At 32.2% G+C, this 23,661-nt stretch overlaps 1 protein-coding gene across 1 annotated transcript in view; it reads right to left on the bottom strand.

The window, feature by feature from the left end:
- Positions 1 to 9,653: 9,653 nt before the first annotated feature.
- LOC129227289 (DDB1- and CUL4-associated factor 7-like) overlaps positions 9,654 to 23,661 on the bottom strand; it is a 30,336-nt gene continuing 16,328 nt past the window's right edge. The window contains exons 6-8 of the mRNA XM_054861828.1: positions 22,104 to 22,255; positions 19,488 to 19,605; positions 9,654 to 10,002 (exon numbers count right to left, since the gene is read on the bottom strand). Of these exons, the coding sequence (XP_054717803.1) occupies positions 9,830 to 10,002; positions 19,488 to 19,605; positions 22,104 to 22,255 (443 nt within the window). The 3' untranslated portion in view covers positions 9,654 to 9,829. The remainder of the gene's footprint in view (positions 10,003 to 19,487; positions 19,606 to 22,103; positions 22,256 to 23,661) is intronic.

Here is a 23,661-nt window from a genome sequence, read left to right as displayed (position 1 = left end):
AAAACCCTGGGTCCATGGGCTTTTTAAAAAAACCCGGGTTTTTGCCAACCCTGTTTTAAAGCAAAATCTATCTTCTTGTTTTTCGACAAAAATCACACAACTTCAACTATGGCTGAAAATAAAGAAGGGGGCTCCCTTGTATCATAGAATATAAAATTTGATGTAATAACTGCCACGTGTTAATCAGGAATGGCATTTTGTGTTTAGGTAACGGAGGTGAGAATTTGTGACATGACCCCTTATCCTACTAAAACACAATATTAAAAAAATAAATATAACTAAACAATTAGTATTTGAGGCACTTGTGAAAGGAATAATGAAGAAATAAGTATATACTTTTAATTAAACTAGTTATTAAGCAACATAAACAGTCACACCAGGCGTGTGACATGCCACGGAGGTGAGAATTCACATGTTGTGAACCAAAAATATACTAAAATAAAACTTATTATTAAAAAATTGTTGCCAGGTTTAAATGGATATATTTTTGATGAAATTAAAAAGCATTGTCAAATGAATTGTTTCTTAAAAATGTTTCTGTAAAAGGCGTGTGCGACAGAAAAGTTACACTTTTTGAAGAATGACCCATTCTTGTTACCGTGAGAGACCGAAACTGAAGAATGTCTTTGGTATGTGAATGTTAAGATTCACCGGCTAATACTGACATTTACCAGCTTAGGGACTTTTACAGATACATTCATAAGCTTTTAGCTATGACTGTCTTAGGTATTTTTCTTTATATCTGTTGTTCCTCCCTTTCCAACTGACACGTTGCATTGCAAACCGAGCAGAGCCAAATGAAAAATTAATTCAAACAAGAAAAAAAATGATACGTTGTATACAGGTAAATAATTTTTAATGATCACAATCTATATTAAGTAATATATATTTAAATAACTGCGCTAAAAGTCCTAATGCACACACACACACATACAAATAGGTCTAAAAGTTTATAATACAAGGAATTTTACATTCACAAAAACACAAGTCGCCATCCTTCTCTCAAAAGAAGAATAAATGCATTCATTTCAAAAAGACAAACATTTGCTTTCATTCAGGGAAACTTTACTCCACTATTTCTCTAGTTTTATTGCCTCATTTATATTTTAATAACTTTACTGTATTTATTGGCAACCAAAGAAATTTTTTAAAACTATAGCAGGGTTATCCAAAATTAAGAAATAATAATTATTAAACGCATTTAAAATGAAATTAAATGTAATAAAATAAAGAGTAGAAAACTTGTTTTACAGCCGTGATTGGAGGGACCTTATGGGCTTTTTTTTTCTTTTTTCTTTTTAAAAACAAATAAATTAAATTTGAAATGGTGCAAAGTTACCCTGAGTAACTGTATTGTTACAATACTTGTTATGAAAAGAACATGAGAGAGAAAATCAGAAGGTAGAGTTAATAGGAGGAAATGTTAAGCCTAATACTTTTATATGTTACTTTTAGTTTACTGCAGTATACTCTCGGAAACTGGTTCAAAACATCAGCAGTAATAAAGCTCTGGCCTACGGGCAAAGTTATCAGAATTTGGAATTGCCTACTCTCATCAGAATTAAGTTGGTTAATTGTAGAGTTGATACTTAAAGTGAATGTCAACAATTGCAAAGCAAATACATCAAAGACGGAATATTTAGTTATACTTTTACAACTACCTAGAAAATTGCTGTATCTGGAATTCGGTCATTGTGGGATTTAAAACTCATTTGCTATGCAAAATTTACATGGAGAAAATAGGTGAAAAAAGATTCATTACAAAGGAAAATAATTAAAATAAACAATCCAAAAATGAAAACATCAAGTAAGACCAGGGTTCGCCGATATATATCAGTCAATAGATATATATATCATGATATTTTGGATATTTATTTTTTTAACTACGGTATTTTCAATAAAAAAATTATATTCATCATAGTAATATTGTTCATTTATTATTAAAAATAACCAAAAAGTTATGTATTATATTTTTATGATGTATTAATACATAATTAATATAACAAAGTAATATATTCCTTTTTTATATAATATTCATAAAATTATTAGTAATGTAGCAATTTTAATACAGATTAAACGTGCCTAGTCAAATATTAAAAGTGGTTCAGAAGAAAAAAAAAGAAAATGTCTAATGACTATGTACTGACTAATGCATATTTTCATTTCTGAATTATATAACTGTTTAAATAAAGAAAAATGAGTATGATATCTAATACTAAATTTAACTCCATTAAAATCGATAAAAAAAGTAAAATAAAATATTAGATATAAATAATGAAAGAAACATTACTTTTAAGCCTACATATTGTAAAAAGAATATAAGAAAATTAAGAGTGATTAAAGATTTATTTACCATTTTAAAGACTAGTTTGTGTTGATTGAAAATATCGGATACGTATCAAACTATCCGATATACAGTGGAGCATCAAAAATCCGCCACCCTGAAATCCACCAACATCCAAAATCCGCTTCAATTTCCCCCAAAACTTAATTTTTTAAATAATGAGGATGAAGGAGAGGCAGAATCTAAAAAAATTCTAATCTCGGAGGGTGTGCAGGTAGGAGAATACTACTTGGAATTTTTAAAACAACAAGATATTGTGTCTGAGCAAGAACTCTCAATGCTGTACAACATACAAAAAAGACTTAAGCTTAAACTATCAAAAATTATGAAACAAGCTACAATTTCTGAAATGTTTTCAAAATGTAAATAGCTAATGATTTGTAAACTTGTATATATTAAATAATGTAAATAACTGTAACTATTATATTTTTATTCCTTGTTGTTTTTATTTTTCCAATTTAAAGGTACAACTCCCACCTATTTCCTTAGTGACCTGAAATCTGCAAAATCAAAAATCCGCACAACCACTTCTCCCAATTTGTGCGGATTTTTGATGCTCCACTGTATATCAAAATATGGGATATTTTCGAAAATATCATGATATTTTCGAACCCTGAGTAAGACATATCCTGCAAGACATATGCTAAATTGCTTGTTGCACTAATTACATGTATCTGAATTCCAGCATTTTGATGCAATGATTTTTTTTTTTTTTCCCTCAACTGGGGCGGGAGAAAGATGAAATGTGGCAAAGAGAAAGGGGTCAAAAATGCTGAAAAAAAAGGTATGACACCATTTATAGACAGCTCTTTGAAAGGGCAAATAATGAAACATAAGTTAATCTCCACATTTGGAAAAAATAAATAAATGCAAATATGTTGATGATAAATCACTAATTAATAATATGACATCTACAAGCATTTATTTACAGGTATTAATAAGAAACACTAAAATGTAAAAAGCGTCCAAATAATTTAAGAGCACGGTAAATGCTTTCATAATTGTGAGACAATGATATAAAAGTTGGCTAAGTTTCCAACAAACAAACATGCGATACATATGATTATTCAAAACAAAATAAAATAAAATGAAACAATAAATTAACAGAACAAATAAAACTTTTTCAAAGAACACATATTAACTTATTACAGCTTAAAAACGGGAAGATGAACTAGCAGGTAAGTTGTCTTGTAAAATTTGCCATGTGTATTCATTAACGTATTCATTTAAACAATTATTATTCATTGCTGCTGGAACACTTTTGTGCAGACTGAAATCAAACCACCAAAATTCCAACTACATACAATTTATATCTTTTAATGTATTTATAAAAAGAAAATAAAAAAGAAATCATTTATCTCTTTTTTTTATTTACAGCTGAAAACAGGAATGAAAAAATTTTAGGCTGTTGCAAAAAAAAAAAGAAAGAAAGAAAGAAAGAAAGAAACAAGTAAGCAAGCATTTTTTGTCAAAGAGAATTTTCAACTGGCAGTGGTTTTTTACAGAAATCTAATAAATAAAATCAAGCACCTGTATTTTCCTGCGTATACAGGAAATTATCTCATTTTCTCAAAAAAAAAAAGAAGAACGAAAAAGAAAACATGATTGAAATGAAATGAAAGAGTGATAACACAAAGATGGGGTTATTAATCTTCAAGATGAAGAGAAAAAAATCTAGTTGAATAGTTATACTGAGAACAGATGCTTATCATAACATACAGTTGCCCAATAATAAAACTACTCAACACATCAGTTACTGTTAAGAGGTAAACAGATTTCAGTTTAGAAATCCGTTCAGTTTTTTTTTTTAAAGATTAGATGTTTGTACAGTTTCCACTGTAAGCAGTGATTTCTTGATGATGGAGTGCAACTATGGAGGAGAATGTTTACAATCCAGAAAGAGGGGAAATTAAGATTAGAAGATAATATTTAAGATCAAAAGATTGAAAAAGGAGAGAAATATTCTATGAAGCTCAACAACTCAAAGCCCGACTAACCAAAAATGAGGCCCAAGGCCCACAATAATTTGAGGATCTCTGAAAGCTATTATTTTAAAAATGTGTGTATTTTTCGTATAGTTGTAATGCTATGCATAATTCTTTTAAATAATTTGGGGCCCCTTAGGAAGAGGGGGCCCCAGGCCTAGTAGGCCTGTGTGGTAATCAGGCCCTGCAACAACTAATATCCTCAGTAAAAGGTTTTACTATGAACATAGCAAGAAATTAAGTAGCAAAATTAGGAGTCGTTCAATCATAAAGCATTACTGCAAGGAATGTCTATTTGTTTATTGTGAAACGGTAACCATATTTCAAGGCGAACTCTTTATGAGGAGTTAAGAGGCATATATAACAAAAACTTAAATTATGATTTAAAACATTCTGAAACTTGACATAAGAATCAATTAACACACAAAACACAATCATCACATTAAATATATCATTATTTTACATTTATATCACTTATTTTTATTTTACAAAAATGTATTTTTTTTATGATTCATTTAACTCTACAATTAAGTATATACATTTTTTACATCCATTTCATAAGTGTTTGGCTCTTACATAGAATATGAAAAATTGTTTATCAAAATGAGATTTATACATCACTACACTAATTACTTTTCTCATCGTGTATTTCATAACTTCAAATACAAACACGTAAAAAATCATTCGAACACTTTCATAATGTAATTCAGTTATATAGTGACACACACAGCTAAAAGAAAGCTGCAAAAAGACTAGAGATTCTTCGAAATGACTCATTTTTTTTGCACCGACAAAAATGTATTAGCAAAAATTACTATATATTTACAATTCTAATATTTACAGTTGATAATAATAGAAAATTACTCAATGTTACAATTGTTACATTTCATAACTTTTCGTTACATAACTTACACCTCAATTAGTACTTTTACTAACAAAGCCAAAACATTTGCAGTCTTAGATCTCACACAGCTTTTCTTTCAGAGAAGAAAATTTAACAAAATAAACATAATTATGTACAAAAATATTTTGATCTTCATTTCTGATTCAGACTTTTTTTTTAAAATCACACACAAAAACAAGTCTACTGTACTGTATACATCAAACAATAATTTAATAAATTTGAAAGTTATATAACAGGGTTTTCCAGCTACTAAGTGTTTGAGAGACACACATGGAACCGAAAGTGTAGTGGCGGGCTGCAATATAGCTATCGCAAAATTGATTCATCGGGGGATAGGAAACTGGATCATTGTAATGAATATAAATTACAAAATGAAACAATATGAAACAGTCAGTAGAAAACTATTAAGAGGTAATTCCATTTTGATAAAAATATCATTTGCGGCACAAAACACCCTTTAAAGATTCCAAATATGTTACATCCTTGCATGGGCGCCCATACGCAAAATTGTAAGGGGGGGGGGGGGCTCAGATATTTTCACCATGGAAGCAGATTTCAGGACAGATTATAGTCATTAAAATTTGACATTTTTAATTACTTATCCATTAATAGCTGGAGAACAAATGTCTTTACATTTTTGCAAAGAAAAAAGTACTAAAAGCAAGAAAGTTCTAATTTCTATGTCCCCCTATATATGCGCCCTTGCATCCTTGTTTCCCAGCATGAACTTCATGAAGAACATGCACTCTACTTCCATGTTATGTAATATGTTTCTTTTAATTAAAAAAAAATATTACAGTCCAACTTAGCATCCAAAAAACATCGTCATTTGTGGCAGTTTGAAGTTTTTGTCCACTTTAGGAAGCCAAGTATGTCGAGGGCTTTTTAACTTCATATTCTTCACATTTGTCATTATGGTGCCCCCCCCCCCCCCCCGCCAGTTTCATTTTTTCTCTCTCTTGACTTTCAGCTACAATATCCTCGGAAGTATACCACAGAAGCGATAACATTCTCTTCAACAAATATACAATTTTAAGAACTCCTCAAGAAGAGGGCTGTGTCATCACTTGCTCTCATGATTCATGTATTATCTCTAACTTTCGGTTGAATTCAAAATGTTATTTGAATTTTTCCAAAAATAGAATAATCTTCTCTGAGGAGGAAATCTACAGATATTTTATGAACTACAAAAATATTGCTCGCTTTAAGCCGGGTTTGCTCGTTAAAAGCAAGTTTTGTTCCCGTAGACTGAACATCATACCAATCAACTTTTTTTTTTTTTTTTTTGAATTTCCTCGCTAAATCCAAGTTCTCTTTGAAACAGAACTCGATACAAGAGAGTTCGACTGTATTTAAATTTCATTTTCTGTTTTAATAACGGATATATCTTATGAGGTACCTATGTTACAGAGAGAAAAATTACATTTAAATATTGTTTCTGAAAAACTTTAAAAATTTAATTGTATCATATAGAAGTAGTGTCCATGTTCTTCACACAGTGAAACAAGGATATTACATATTTGGAGTCTCTTTAAGGTGTTTTGTGCACAATTAAAACATCAAATTCCTCGAAATTGCCCTAATGTTTTTGGTTTGCAGTGACCAAAAACAATGTCCACGTCAAGCTCTGGCGTTGAGAGCCTCAACTATTTCCAGTGAATTCTAGAAGTGCTTCTCAAAGTGATTAAAATATGGTATTCAATAGTGAACAGCATTTGGAACCCTTTTTCTTGGATTCACAGATGAAATTTAATGCTGCAAGTTATTTCCTCAAAAGGCTTTGCGGCAGGCAGAATATAGTCCCTTGAGCCGAGCTTTGGAAGCCCCTGTTATATAAGCTTAAAACTCAGTTCCATAATAACAGGGTGCATATCTCAATTTTCTAATTAATGAACTTTCATGGAATTTCAACAAATATATATATTTATATATATATATATATATATATATATATATATATATATATATATATATATGGGCTAATCAAAAATCTTTGCGCCTATTTTTTTTAGCCACAATATGGCTATGAATACAGAGCAAACATATACATTCCCAACAGTGAGTTCCTTGAACCCTACCAGCCGTATTTGCTTGGAAGAGCGGAGCTGCTATCAGTCATTTAAAATGACAGTTGTTCTTCTGACGCCCACAGTTTATGAGCAGCAAAGTGTTATTTGTTTTGTACAGAGCAAGGGACAAAAGCCCATAGGAGTTCACAGGGAAATGCACTGCAGTCAAGACCTTCCCCTCAGTGATTTTTTACAATTTCAGTCTACTGAAAAAGTTTCTGGCAGGACAGAAGCCAAGATCGTGATCCGACGGTGATTCCACAGGCAGCCGGCAGAATTCTACGACAGGGAGTTCTCTATTCAGTAAATTACCGCCCTATAGCCAGGGCTAAGGCAGAAATACATGAAATACACCACCAGCTCAGTCAATAAGACTCAGCTGGCAGTGTATTTCATGTATTTCTGCCTTAGCCCTGACTTTAGGGCGGTAACTTGCTGAATATACCTGCCTTGCCTGCAATATTCGAGTTGAACCGAACCATTGTTTCGGTCACTCGTCTGGTCAGTGTTAATTCTGTATTAGCTACCAGTTTGTTTGGTACTCTAGGCTTCCTTAAGAGGTTTTCCACCTCCAGCTCAGTCACTCCTATGCCGGGCTGATGAGTGCTAATAAGCAGGAAAGTGCAGTCCTCGGCTTGAATTGACTAAGCTGGCAATGTATTTCATGTATTTCAGCCTTAGCCCTGGCTATAGGGCGGTAACTTACTGAACATAGTTTTTGATTTAATTGACCAATTGAACTCGAGACTAAACAACTCCAGTAGTTCTAGTTAACTTAAAAGCTCCGAACAACTTTCATCTTACGCAGAAAAATTTGTTATTTTGACATGTATCGACATTTTAAACAAACGATTGTATTTTCACTGCCAACTTCGCGAAGGAGTGCTAGCGCGTGTTTTTTTTTTTTCTTTTGTGAATGCCTCCATTTAATGAAGTCCTAAGAAGATGTGACTGGACTAAAGGGGATCCTTGGTGAATTTTGAGATTTTTTATTTTTGACTCAACCCAATCATACATACAAACATAAATAATTCAATCTTCGAGTTGAACCGAACCATTGCTTCGGTCACTCCTCTGGTCGGTGCTAATTCTATATTAGCTACCAGTTTGTTTGGCACTCTTGGCTTCCATAAGAGGTTTTCCACCTCCAGCTCGGTCACTTTCCTATGCCGGGCTGATGAGTGCTAATAAGCACGAAACTGCAGTCCTCGGCTGGAATTGACTGAGCTGGCGGTGTATTTCATGTATAGGGAGATCTCTAATTTAGTGCTGCGATGGGACAAATGTCTGAACCGGTGCAGTGACTATGTGGATAAATAATGTGAGATACGTAGTACGCTATGTATATTTGTAAATACTTGTATCTTTTTTTAGCAGACAAAAAATAGGCGCAAAGAACTTTTGATTTGCCCTCGTATATACATATATATATTTTTTTTTTTGGACTCCCTAAAAAATCTTTGAAGATGAAATCCAGAATACTCTCTTGAGTAAATCATGACAATATTCTAAATTACTCTAATGAAGCATTAGAATATGTGATAAGCAGAAGTTCAATAAACACCACTCAAATATTCTGAAAGCCTTAAAGATTTAGAGGATAAAATTCAGTCATTTTCATAATTTTAGCACCAGCACACGAAACTTAAAATTATTTATATGGTTACAAAATATTTCCTATGGTAAGTTCTAGTGTTCCCGAGGCGGAATGTTACTAATAGACCTGCTGTAGATAATGTGCACAATGTATTAAAGAATTTGAAATTTTATAAGTCAAGAATTACACAACTAAGAACTTTCAACATTTCAAAAAATAAATGAATATCTGCTAAATGATGAAGTTCATAAAGTAGTTCTGATGAGTTTACTGTGTTGAAAAACTTTAATGTTTCTTTTTTAATAGTGAAAATCCTTTTAAAAAGTCTACCATGTAAAGAAAGTTTAAAATATCATGAATATTAATATTAAAAAATAGAGTTAATATTTCACCAAAGAACAATAAATTAAGATCTTATTTTCTTTTTTTTAAATGGTTGAAGCATCACTCAAAAGATGTTGCAAAAGGTTATAAAAATTAAAATGAAAACCAATGAAAGCTTTTCTTTCTTTTTTTTTTTTTTCATCAGTCTTGTAAAAGAAAAAACCAACTGTTCAACTGTAAATGGTACATATCTATCACCAGCAGTTTTCAGCACCAGTAAGCACACATGGATTTACGTTTATCTAATTCTGCATAGGATTTTCAATTAAGCAAAAGTAAAATAACAACAGTGAGAGGAGAATAAAAGTTGAGACGAAAAAAAAAATCTTAAATTTCAGTTTTTAAAAAGGCTCATCGAGTATATGCACCCTGCAATAAATAATCAGAACAAGTTTCAACCCGATTCCTAAACGTGTGATGTGAATTAGAAGAGAACATAAACACTAAATGCAAGGAAAAGTGAAACAGGTCACCTTTCGACACGCCAAAAGGTGATTTGTTCCGCGAAATTCCTTAATATTCAATTATTTCCTAATATCACGATTCCTATACCCTAAGAATCTCAAGGCAACTGTTGTAGCAGATAGCGATCCAGTCAGGCTGCGTGCAAGCCCACTGTATTTGATTAATTTCGCCTTCAGCCGTATATGCTAGTATTGGATCTTCAATAGCTCTTGGCATTTGTTGTATGTCCCATATTAGAGCTTGATGATCATCAGCTGTGAAATTAATTTTATAGTTACTTTTAAAAAAATTTAAAACATATTGAAGAGTACACAAATAAATACTTTTTTGTTAAAAAGTAAAAATATAAACAACCTTAGACAAACATTAAAGGGTCATTCCATACAGATTCAATGGATGAGGGCGCTCGACCATTTTTAATTTTTTTGAAACTCATATCCCAAAAAGATGCATATGAATGATGTTAAAAACCACTTTTATTTTTTCTCTAACTTTAACCCTTGATTTTTTAGAGGTCATCAAAAGTCATTTTTGCAGTCAAAAATGGGACTTTTAGACCTTTGCATTTTGGCCAAAATCTATTTGAACTACATTTATGGCAGTTAATTTTACGTTTTGATGTTAAAGTGCATAAGATGATAGTCTTACATGCTGAGTTACGTGGCTGTAACTTAATAATTAAAATAATGGCAACAGGTTAAAGTTCAAGGTCAAATGTAAAATTTTTACTCATCACTTGCTTAGGGGATAAAAACACAAAGTGAAATATGGCAAAAGCTAATCACTGGAGTCACACTAATGAGAAAATATAGCTGTAATTGTGTGTTTGTTTACCCTTTATAAATTACAGCCCCTCAAAGATCCGAAAATTGAGAAAAATGACATTTTTAGACCCCAATAAACCAAAAGGGGATGAAATTAAAATTAAAATTTCTTGGCCAATTGAATATTCCATTCAAGTACTATACATGTCATATATATTGTTTTGTGTATTTGGTTTGTAAAAAAGATACAGGTCTTTGAAATTGAGCAATTTTGCTAGTTAATTAACACACTATAACAGAAATGAAAAAGTATGAAAACTTCATTGCACTTTCTTAAATTACGTATAGTGTGCTCTATGTAATATACAGAGGTGCCAAGTTTCAATGGAAGTTATCAGTAACCAGAGTCATAGTTGTAGTGAAAAACGGAAATCTAACGCACGTAGTCGCGCAAATAGCGATCCTAACAGTTGTGTTTAAACTTTAGTACACATTTCAGCTGAATAATTAAAATTTTCAAACAAATATGCATTTAATAATTGAAAAATAAAATACAGGAATGAAAATTCTCAAAAATCGGTGAACATTGAAGTTATTTACTTTATTGAAAATGATATACATAAAACAATTAAGTAGCACAAAATGTTAAAGATTAAATTAAATTTTAGAAATCGGTTGAATGAAGCTGTAAAATAAATGCAAAAATTATTGAGAGAATAATAGAATGGATACTGTAAAAAAATATTAATATTTAAGAATCGGCTAGAAGTTCTTATTTATTTGAACATAAATTGATCCAAGTTGACTTTTTAGCAGCTTTACATTGTTCATTTGAAAATTTACGATCGAAACATTTTGTACTGAAGTTGAAATTTTTCTGTTTTTCTATAAGCAGTGATGTCAGTGTCTCTGTCCCCAGAGTCGGGCGAAAATCAGTTTGGTTCTGACGTACCACACTAAAAACCCTTTCTGAAGTTGCATTGCTATGTGGCACAAGCAATAATGCTAGCATTAATTTTGAGAGAGCATTATATTTTTTAGCTCCATTCTCATCAGATATCTGTGATATATTGAGATGTCTTTGGAGCAGATAGTGCAATAAAAAAATTTTGGAAAAAAAAAATAGAACCGACTTCAAAATTGCTCAAAAAAGTGAAAAATAATTTTATTCTTTAAACACCAGCGATAATACTTTTAAACATAATTTTTGAAGTTGGCGCAAAAACAAAAAGTAAAATCCATTGTAACCATGCTTCGTTCACATTTTTTTCAGAAAATCATCCAAAGTTAGGAACGAAGCATTTATATAGTTACTCACATATGCATAATGTATGTGGTAGTGAAGAAACTGAGCCTGGTTAAATTTATAATTGAGTTATATGGCTCGCTTTTGCGCCAACTTCAAAAATTATGTTTAAAAGTATTATCGCTGGTGTTTAAAGAATAAAATTATTTTTCACTTTTTAGAGCAATTTTGAAGTCGGTTCTATTTTTTTTTTCCAAAATTTTTTTATTTCATTCTTTTTTGTGAATATGTATTTCTGAAATAGTAAGAAGTTACTACCACGAAACTTCACCTTATTTTTTTCATAAAAATATTCCAAACTAAAAAAGAACTATGAACACGCTTTAAACTTTAAGCGTTCGGCACTAAAAATTTATCTTTGTTAATTTCTGGAATTCATTTGTGTGTTAATTTAATTATAGCCATTTAAATATTACGTTGTCTCTGAGTAATTTACATTTCACAGCATACAAGTTGCTTGTGATGCAATCCTGTATCTCTTTACTTAGCCACGATCATCTGTTATTGGCATAGATGATAACGATAAAAATACTACTATATATAATATATATAGTAGTATTATATTATATGGTTGATGCAAACCTAACCTGGTAGCACTGGGAAGGCTGAGCAGATCCTAATCACTGCATTACCTCGCTTCCAGGTAGGTTTACCCCCACTATAGGGCATTGACAATGAAGAAACTTAATGCTTGCTTCAGAGAAGCCTCCATTTAAAATTATCAGTACAATTTCAATTAAAATAACTGTTGTATGGCACCAAACTTTTGTAACAATGGGTTTTATATTTAATCATTTTATAGGGAAATTGCCTGAAATTTACTGTTTTTTGTCCATAACTTCTTTTTGAAAGAACAAATATGGTCAAAAAAAGTAATGGGACCTAAGTTGGGCCATACCCTATCTATTAAAAAAAGAATCATCAAAATCGGCTCACTAGGTGAGACGCTGTGAGTGGACAAAAAAAAAAAAAACATACATACGGTATGAACTGATAACCGCCTCCTTTTTGAAGTCGGTTAAAAAACGAACTCCGGCGCTAAATTTGAATGAATCAAACATTGCCATTCTTTTGTGTACTCTTGTCGATATTTCTGAGTTTTTTTTATGTCTTTTTGTAGGCTTTCCTACATCTTCTACTGGATTTTCTTCTACATCTCGAACAGCGTTTTGTTCAATGTTAAGCGCTCCACTCTGGCTATTACTTTTTTCCGGTTTTTAGACTGTTGTAGAGATCCATTACTATTATTTGGATCGCGATCAGGAACTCCACGTTCGGAACTTTTTTCTCGAGCTGACTTTAGCCATTTATCCATAATTAAACAAGGATTTAAAAAAATATGTCGTGAATGTGAATCATCGGATAAGGAACAATCACGCAAAATGAAAAATCGCGAGCGAGATGCAGTGAATTCTCAAAAATAGTATTTTATACTTTTTAAAACACACTTGGATGACTTTTAAGTTTAAAGTTCCTATCAATATTTAAAAATGACCTAGCGGAAAAAAAATTTGTAAGATTTTTCGAAACCTTACGCACATACATCGTTGGCCAGTCGCTATTCTTACAACGCACCCATGCGCCGTAGGTTTCTGCGCATCACGCGCGAAGTATCCGGCGAATACGCAAAGCGAGTTGATTGGTGACATACACACTAAAGCGAAAGAGAGCGCAAGCAATGTTATCGCTTTCTCGGCAAGCTTAAACACGAAATAATGGTAGATAACACATTTTCTCATGAAATTACTCCAAACGTTCTAAAGGGAATAATTTTTTAAACTTTAGAAAAATTATCTGAGCAAAATTTGACTTTTCCGTAACTTTTTATCGATGTTCGTAACACCGTAATTTCGACGGGAATCCGTAGTAGTTACGGGCAAATCGTAATACTTGGCACCTCTGAATATATTATACTGGAAAAACATATTTTAAGTATAAAATAACTATTTTAATTTGATAACTTAGAAATATTTGGACATGAATGAGTAGTTCATACTTGATTGACAGCTTAAGGAGTTAATTTATATACTATCTACACACAGATTTTCAATACACATTAACATATCTAAATTGCCCTAAACATATGCGAAAACATTATATATACAAAATTTAAATTTTAAAAAGTGCGTTTTTTATTTCTTGTTTGAGTGTAGTTTTGAAAAAATGAACTCACCTAGTAGTCCTATGGTTGTAATGGTGACTCAAGTATATGGCGTTTTGAAATGCTTTACCAAAGCACATTCATAATTTGATACTTTGAAAATGTATTAGGAACAAGACAATGACAGGAGTTCCCAATTTAGTGATCAACACAAGCTGTATAATAACTTTTTTGACAATAATGGGCATTTTCTTTTAATAATCTTTTTAGTAACACACTATTCTTCATACCTATTGCTAGGGGACAATAATTTTACAGAGATATGTTAATACGGTGGCATAAAGCAGTAATTAAATGTTGTATTAGAAATTTTATTTGCAGAGCCAAACCTTTCTCGCAGCATTTTTTCAGCTAGTTTAATGTACTGAATGCTCACAAGGATACATGCAATGCTTAGTAGCAAAAATGCAGAAGGTATGCATTTCTGTAGGAATTAAAATGTGACTTCTAGTAGTTCTTTGCAAGCTAGTCTTAGTAGTATGAATTCTTTTTACGGTTCTTCTGATTCTGTTACAATATCCATTACCGTGTGATATTGCACAGAAATGCCATTCAGCTCTCAAGTTGACATCTGTTTCGTGATTACAAAAAATTAAGAAATTTCTTTCTATTTTTGTTGTGTATTTGAGTAAAGTATTTCTGTACACCACATGCTGTGTCACCTCCAGAACTATAGTACTACTACTGTGTGAGTTCATTTTCTTAAAACTACACCGAAGCAAGAAATGAAAAACGCACCTTTTTTTTCCTTTCAACTGTGTAGATAATGCTTTTGTACGTGTTTAGGCAAGTTACATAAGTTAATGTACGGAGTTTGTATGTATTGAAAATTCGTGTGTGTAGATAGTCTATAAATTAACTACTTAAGCTGTCAATCATGTATGAACTACTCATTTATGTCCAAATATTTCTTAGTTATCAAATTAAAACAATTATTTTTATACTTAAAATATCTTTTTCCAGTATAATATATTACATAGAGCACACTATACGTAATTTAAGCAAGTGCAATGAAGTTTTCACACTTTTTATTTCTGTTTTAGTGTGTGAATTAACTAGCAAAATTGTTCAATTTCAAAGACCTGTATCTTTTTTACAAACCAAATACACAAAACAATATATATGACATGTATAGCACTTTAATGGAATATTCAATTGGCCAAGAAATTTTAATTTTAATTCCATCCCCTTTTGGTTTACAGGGGTCTAAAAATGTCCTTTTTCTCAATTTTCTGATCTTTGAGGGGCTGTAATTTATAAAGTGTAAACAAACACACAATTACAGCTATATTTTCTCATTAGTGTGACTCCAGTGATTAGCTTTTGCCATATTTCACTTTGTGTTTTTATCCCCTAAGCGAGTGATGACCCTTTGAAATGAGTAAATATTTTGCATTTGACCTTGAACTTTAACCTGCTGCCATTATTTTGATTATTAAGTTACAGCCACGTAACTCAGCATGTAAGACTATCATCTTATGCACTTTAACATCAAAAGGTAAAATTAACTGCCATAAATGTAGTTCAAATAGATTTTGGCCAAAATGCAAAGGTCTAAAAGTCCCATTTTTGACTGCGAAAATGACTTTTGATGACCTCTAAAAAAATCAAGGGTTAAGGTTAGAGAAAAAATAAAGGTGGTTTTAAACATCATTCATATGCATCTTTTTCGGATATGAGTTTCAAAAAAATTAAAAATGGTCGAGCGCACTCATCCGTTGAATCTGTATGGAATGACCCTAAATTAAAAATTGTAATTACCTTCAACTCAAATGAAGCATAGTAAAGAATACTCTCAATCGAGTCATATTATCAAACAAAAGGAAAACTAAATTGAAATGAGTTCATCTGTTTAGGAGCTAAAATACCCACAGACAGACACATAAAACCTATAACCACCCTCTTTTTACATTGGGGAATAAAATGTTAAACAGTACAAAATTTGCAAAAAAAGAAAAAATAGCAGACAAGCTTTGGAATTTCAAGAAAACTTTTTCAATACAAACTAGTATGTTGTGGCCATCACGAAACTTTCTTCTATATTTTTCCTTTTTCTGATCCCTCCCCATGCTTGACGAGGAAGCAATATTCCTAACAGAAACAAAATTACACATGCAAAAACTTGACGACCATCGCAATGTCTGAATTATTGCAAAAGCAAAGCAAAGAGCGAAAATTGAAAGTTATTTTAAAAGCCTTGCTTGAATTAATTACAAATATTTTATTTGTTAACAAACATAAGATGGCAACAGTTAAAAATTTTAAATCATTGAGATAATATTTCCGATCATTTCCATACAATTAAAATCACGAGAAATAAGCAGACGACAATCTATTACGATTTATCTTTCTTATTGTTGCATTAATAAAACTATTTTTATTCAAAAAAAAAAAAAAATAAAAATCAACACCTCTTGGAGCGATTGGCGTCAAAATTGAACCAAAGCCTGTTTACATATGGATTCACATATATTCCAAATTTCAACCAGAACGTAGCATTACTTCTTGAGATAGGGCACTCACAATGGAAAAAAAGAACGGGCGATTGTGCTACCCCCCTTTTTAGCTGTTGACACCAAAATAAAATCAGTTCTTATACCCACTAAGGGCTACTTGCCGATAAATTTTTCTTTCATTCCGTTCATTATTTCTTGAGATACAGCAGTCACAATTGACGACAAAAAAACGTTCTATAGCTCAACCCCCGTTTGAGTTATTGACACCAAAATTGAATCAGCACCTGTTCCTGTTAATGGCAACATATGGACCAAATTTTGTCTGATTCCGCCAGTTACTTCCTGAGGAATAGCAAGCACGCGTAACTCAAAAAACGTCCCATTGCTCCACCCCCCTTGGAGGAATTTGCGCCAAAAACCAATGGGCACAAGTTCACATAGGGGCACATATGTGTACCAAATTTCGTTCGATTTCATGCGGTAGTTTTTGCTGTAGAGCGGCCACAAAAAACTGGTCACACACAGACGTGACATACATACACACACACACACAGACAGACAGACATTTTCCAAAAATAGTCGAAATGGACTCAGCACACCTCAAAACGTTCGAATCCGTCAAAATTCGAAATTCGAAAATTTGCACGAATCCAATACTTTCTTCTATGTATTAGATATAGAAGAAAGTAAAAAGTAAAAGCTGATGTGTGCATTATAATATGATTTCCTTTTATGCCAATTTAATGATAATAGTACCTTGGAGTAAGCAAAGAAACACTTTAAATATTTTTACCCCAAGTTTGTTGCAAACTGAAGAAAAAAAATGTTTTATACAGATTAATCTTCCCAATATTGGACATTTTAACCTGATTCAATGGTTAACTCTCTAAATGTTGCCAATAATGGTCAAAATAAAACCAGCTTTTTTTATTAAAAAAAGGCCAAATTTGTTGCCAAGTTGGCCAAAAAAACTTGGCGATGAAAAGCTTGCCGATATATCTTTGCCAAATTATAACATTACTTGAGTTTGCATAGAAATTAACAATGATTTCCCCTCAAAAAGGTGTAAAAGACACCCTTTGGAACGTCTGAAAGCAACCAAAAGGGGAGGTGCACAGCTAGACCCCACTTGTCTCTGTACCAAATTTCAACTTTCTAAGACATACCGATTTTGAGTTATGTGAGTATATACGCACATACACACAGATACATATGTTACGAGAAAACTCGTTGTAATTAATTCGAGGATCGTTAAAATGGATATTTCAGGTGTCTATACCTTCTTAGGCATACATCCACATGTGGTTGTGTTGAAAAAAAAATAAAAAAGATATTCATTCAAGGGCGAGCAAAAAGAAAATTTAAGGCTGATTTTTGGGTCAAAACTTTTTTGCGTGAATACAATGCTTCCTTTACTTCGTAGAAAAGGAAGTAAAAAAAAAAGAATCTCTTATATTAAACCTGCACATTTTAAGGTGGAAAGAAATATCAGCATGGATCCCATGAAGCAAAAAAGTATGAAACTCGGTGGAACTAGCACAACATTTTGTAATTTTCACGCAAATGAACGCCAGAAAAAGATCTAAGCAATAAACATGGCAGAAAGAAGAACAATTAAACCATTTGGCTGCAATATTGCACAAATGACATATATTCAACTTGTGTTTCAAGCAAATTGCTGAACTAAGTGTAATATTCTAGGCTTTTTATTTATATATTGTATATGATAAAATATATAAATCGAAGTGAATAGAACCAAATCTCAAAAGCTGAATCCAAGCATTTAAAAAATAGTTGTCAGGAGATGCCACCCCCCCCTCCCCTAAGGGACTCTTGATTTAAGCATTCACACATTTCAAGTAATTGCTACATGTGATGGCTTTTCCGTAATGCTATAATTATAAACAAATGTGTTGGATTATAAATGTCATTTAAGTCAGAAAGAAAATTTAACAAAACATAACGTAGTAAATTTTACTTAATTGATCTCAATAATGCAATTAACTTTATCATTATTTTTATTATTGTGTCCTAAAATTTTAAACTCAAATACAGAGTTAAAAAAATAATAATCTTTCAGATTCAATTGTTTTAAAAGTTGATACCATTTTTAAAACTGGAATTTTTTAGGGCTCCAAAATTTACTAGCCTTTTAAAGAATAAACAAACAGAAGTTTAAAAAATGCTGCATTAATTTCTTTAGATATGGGCTGCCTCTAATGACAGCAAAGTGATATTGTTTACTTACGAATGAAAATAAATGCTTTTAAGGAAACTGATGTCGGTTAAATTAGACTCTGTTTTAAAACGTTTTTGGACAATTGAGGTTCCACTGTTTTCTAGCTGAAAAAATAAAATAAATAAAAGGATTTTTTACTTCCTTTTACAAAAAAGGATCTATTGTATTCGCGAAAAAATTTTCACTCAAAAATCTACCTTAATTTCCATTTTACACCCCCCCCCCCCGAATGAATGTTGAGTTTTTTTTTTATTTGACCACACGGGGATAAGTGCCTAAGACTGCATGGACACGCGAAATATCCATTTTGACGATTCCCGAGTTAATTACGAGTTTTCTCGTGACGTGCGTATATAAGTATGTATGTCACATAACTCAAGAAAGGTATGTCCTAAAAAGTTGAAATTTGGTACATAGACTCCTAGTGGGGTCTAGTTGTGCACCTCCTCTTTTGGTTGCATTTGGGTGTTTTTAAAGGGGTATTTTGCCCATTTTTTTTGGGGGGGGGGAATCATTGTTAATTTTGATGCAAACACAAGTGGTGTTATAATTTGGCGGACACTTGGCGATATATCACCATTCTTTTGGTCGCCGACTTTTGTCGCCAACTTATATCGCCAAGCTATGTCACCATCTTTGTGACAAATTTGGCGATTTTTTTTTAAAAATCTGGTTCCAATGTGGCCGCTGTTGGTGATATTTAGAGAGTAAACTATTGAATCACATTAAAATTGCCAATAATGGGGAAATGACATTAAATTGGAGTAAAAGGAAGTCATGTGATGCACACATCAGCTCGTTCAATACCCTTACCTGCAGTGCATATATGACAGGCTGAATGGGGTGCCCAAGCTATACCATTGACACAAGCACGATGATTATTAAGACGAGCCACAGGAGCACAAGGAGAGCGCACATCCAAAATGATCACCTATAGAAAGAAAACTTTTGATTCAGTAATTATATTATTCATATTATAAACTAGTGGCACCCGCATGGCTTTGCCCATAGTAGAAAATTAAAACGTCTTTTGTTTGCCTGTATATGTACAAATAATGTATGGTGAATTTCTCGACAATTGGCTTGCCCATGTTACGGTTCCACGTTATGATAACTTGGTAATTTACTCGTCCATCTTATGATAATTTTGCTCTGGAAAATGTTCTTAAAATTGGAATAGAAAAAGAACAAAATCGAATTTTCATAAAATTGCTTCGAGGTGCACACTTCCATGCTACAAACTAATTCTGTGCTGAATTTCATGAAAATCAGCCGAATGGTCTAGGTGCTATGCGCGTCAGAGAGAGATCCTGACAGAGACTTTCAACTTTATTATTAGTAAAGAAGTAACAGTTTTGTACAAGATGTTTACTAAACAAATAATTCACAATGGCTTCAAAACCTCCTTGACAAAATGAGCATTGCTTATAATCAAATTTCACAAGAATGAAGACATCAGAGACTTAATTAAGTGTTGACTTAAAATTTTTCTTATCCAAGGAATCTGTTGCAAAATTCAGACTTAAGCCTGGCCATGACTGATAGACAAAACATCTCAATAGAGTAAACTGCCCTCAAATATTTCTCAAATTTGCTAAGTGGTAGAGCACTTTCTTAAGTACCCAGGCTTAGATCCAGAGGCTCAGAAATACGGTGAAGTATCCAAAATATATATTAGATCGCCAGAATGTTAAGCGCCATTTATTGATCCTTCTTCTTTGCTTCTTTGTCTTGCTCTTTAAAACATTTCTGTTCCTTGTTTCTTAACTGAGTATTGGGCTATCAGATCTCCATGTATTGAATTCTGGTTGGCACCATATGAGGCAGTGAGAAGCAAAGGGATGTAAATGGACATTTTCAAGCTTCGAGTAAAATGCGTTTAAAGTTTAGCTCCTAGGTAGGCTTTCATTGAATTTTTTTTCTAAATCATGCTGTACAGCAGCACCTACCTGGGCTACTAGTTCCATCTCTTGTCCCAGACAGAGGAGAGGTTCACCTACTATGTGTACTGGTTAGCTCCAAATTTTTTAATTTTGCCACTGACATCCCTTTGCACTGCCACATATGTCAACATATCTTCTTTTCCATTTGCAATGGGGTTCAAAGTTTAAGAATTTGTCAGTGTTTCTCAGGACTTCTACTTAATCGCTCTGGTGTAGATATCTTCCATTGGCAACAATTACTTATGACTCAACACCCCTTACAGACCAGTATTTTCTACATGAAACAAACTTACTTTACGTTACAAGTTCTTTTGTGAAAGAAGAACACACTGATTCTAATATTCACAAGGAAAAAAAAACCTTTAAATGCAAATAAATAAAGCAATTTTTTGAGCATGCACTGTAGGAAGATACTTAAAGGAGGTCATTGCCTCTTAATTATTAACAATTTGCTATAATGGACAGTTTTGTGTCATGACCACTGATAAATTGAAGATGAATTTCGAAAATGTGTCAAAATACATTAAACTTTAAACAAATAAAATACAAATAGATTATTATTATTTGCATAAAATGCATTTTGTATCTTATTATTTTACAATCCACACAATAAACTGTTCTTGCTACATCAGTTTACACAACATACAAAGTATTTAGGAAGAATTTTTAAAAAGAATTCTTTGCATTCGAAAGTGTTATGCAAATGCATAATTGATTTGAAATACATTGGCAGTTCTATTACTTTTGTCAACAGTATACTAATTATTTTTAAACTTAAGTTGAAAACATTTTCAATAGATTTAGTATTTCTTTAATGTTTCTTTTTCAAAGAAAAAAAAGGGGGGAAAAGTGAAAAAATAGCATTAAAGATTGTATTAAAATAAAACAAGAAGTATAATTTAAAAAATGGCTACTGTTGACATATGACAAAGGAAAAATTTCAATTACAAAACTGCGTTAATTGAAGGATCAAAAGCGAATTGCACGTATGTGTTGCTAACACTCACCAATTTTTTGAGGACGGGGTGTTTACTTGCTTTCTGTGGCTAAAAAGGCAAATTTCTGCCTTTCAAGGGGGATGTATCCCAGATTTTGTCCTTGAATATAACACTGTACAGATGTAACAATAAAGATATTTAAAGTGGACTTGGGGATGGTCAACATGAATATTTTAATTGCCCATACATAAAACATAACTATATATAAATATGCAAAGAAATAATGAAGACATTGTAGTTGGGGCAAACCTAACCTGGCAGGATTGTGAAAGCAGATTCTAATAAAAGTATTATGACACTGTCTGGTTAGGTTTACCCCAATTATAGCGGAAATTTACTCCAGTCATTAAAATGACAATTTAGAATGAATCTTGGGTGAAAGGTTTTGATTGAATGCAATATTTTTCCTTATTTTCGTAGAAATAAGTAAAGAGAAAGCAAAGAAACGGAAAGAGAGTTAGAAAAGAAAACATGCACAGTTAACAAACCTCTGAAGCATCCATTGCAAATGTTGCCAAATAGTTAGGGTCCTGTTTGTTCCAAGCCAACCGTAATAATGGATGATGCTGTGGATCTTCGTAAATTATTGTTGAATGCTCCAAGTGCCTTAAATCAAACATTCTGACTGACCCGTCAGCACCTAAAATAAAACACGAAAATCAAGTGTTAGAAAGACGGTCAAAGTTAAGAACAAACTAGAGACAAAATGTCTGCTTTAAACAACAAGCTTTCTAATTGAAAATATATATATATATATATATATATATATATAAAGCGAAAAACACAACAGACTTTCCGTTCAGCTAACAATTTGTGCAATTTTCGCAGAACAGAAATAAAGTTTTTTTTCAATCAACATGAAATTGTAAATGAGTTTATACCAAAGAATATTCATTGGCATCTGAACTTCTTCCATAACATTATTGTGCACCATCTCAATACGTATCTTCCCTCCAACCCCCTTCTCCAAAATGGTAGCATGAAATATTAAATTAAAACACTGTGGAGAGTCTCTGCCCCAAAATGCAAATGAAGAGGTTATATGTCATACGCAAACTGGTTAAAAGCGCAAGTTGCTCTATGAGTAAGGTTGTCGTTGCCAGTTTGTTCATGCATCAGTTTAATCTAAGTCGAGTCGACTGTTTCGAGGAGTTCCGTATTAGCCGCTATAAGCCCAAAATTCTTTTAGCTGGATCACAACCGGCCATTCTACTTCAAGTTTGGGAACGAGTCAACTTCAACAGTACATATTCTTTACACAGGGTTCATACTCCATTTGGATGAAAAAATTCCATGACTTTTCCAAGACTTTTTCATGACTTCAATGAAAATTTTCATGACCTTGTTACAAACTATTTAATCTCAAACTTGCTAATTTTTTGGAAATGAGTATTAGCAAAACTTCTGCATGAATGCCACAGCCTCATTGAAGCACTTACTCGCATCGGACAAAATATAAGTGTACACTTAAAAAACTAAACTATTCTTATTTGTCTGCATCATATATAAATTTAAGTACTGCAGTGAAACAAATATAATGATGCTTAAATGTCTGATATTTGTTTTATAAACAGGCAGAATGATATTGAATGGGACAAAGGTTGAATGAGTCATCACTATGTTTCAATAAATTTGCTTCAAAAGTTGCCTTTTAGTGTCAACAGTGCATTTAATCATCCATGTAACTTGACAGTACTTTGGTTCTTTAAAGTAAAGCCACATAGTTTAGTTTTTTATGTTTCTAAACCAGATATTTTTTGATAGAACCATTCAGTAATGACTCAATCTTCTGATTCAAAAGTACACTTGTTTTGTTCACTTATTTGCATTTTCAAATGCATATAAATTGATAGGTTCAGAAATTCCAGACCATGTTTGATTCTTGACATTGAACTTAGCAGTAGGTCACATGGATTAATTTTGCAGGCTGTATGTTGGGCACTACTGTTTTAGAGTATCGGAATTCCTCTTTTTCTGTATTCTTTCGTCTAACTAAAGATCTTTATTTTCTAAAACCTTCAACAAATTAAGAAACTCTGATAAATT

Source organism: Uloborus diversus, chromosome 1, assembly GCF_026930045.1.
Source record: "Uloborus diversus isolate 005 chromosome 1, Udiv.v.3.1, whole genome shotgun sequence".
NCBI classification, from domain to species: Eukaryota; Metazoa; Arthropoda; class Arachnida; order Araneae; family Uloboridae; genus Uloborus; species Uloborus diversus.
This window is presented reverse-complemented; position numbering and strand designations above follow the sequence as displayed.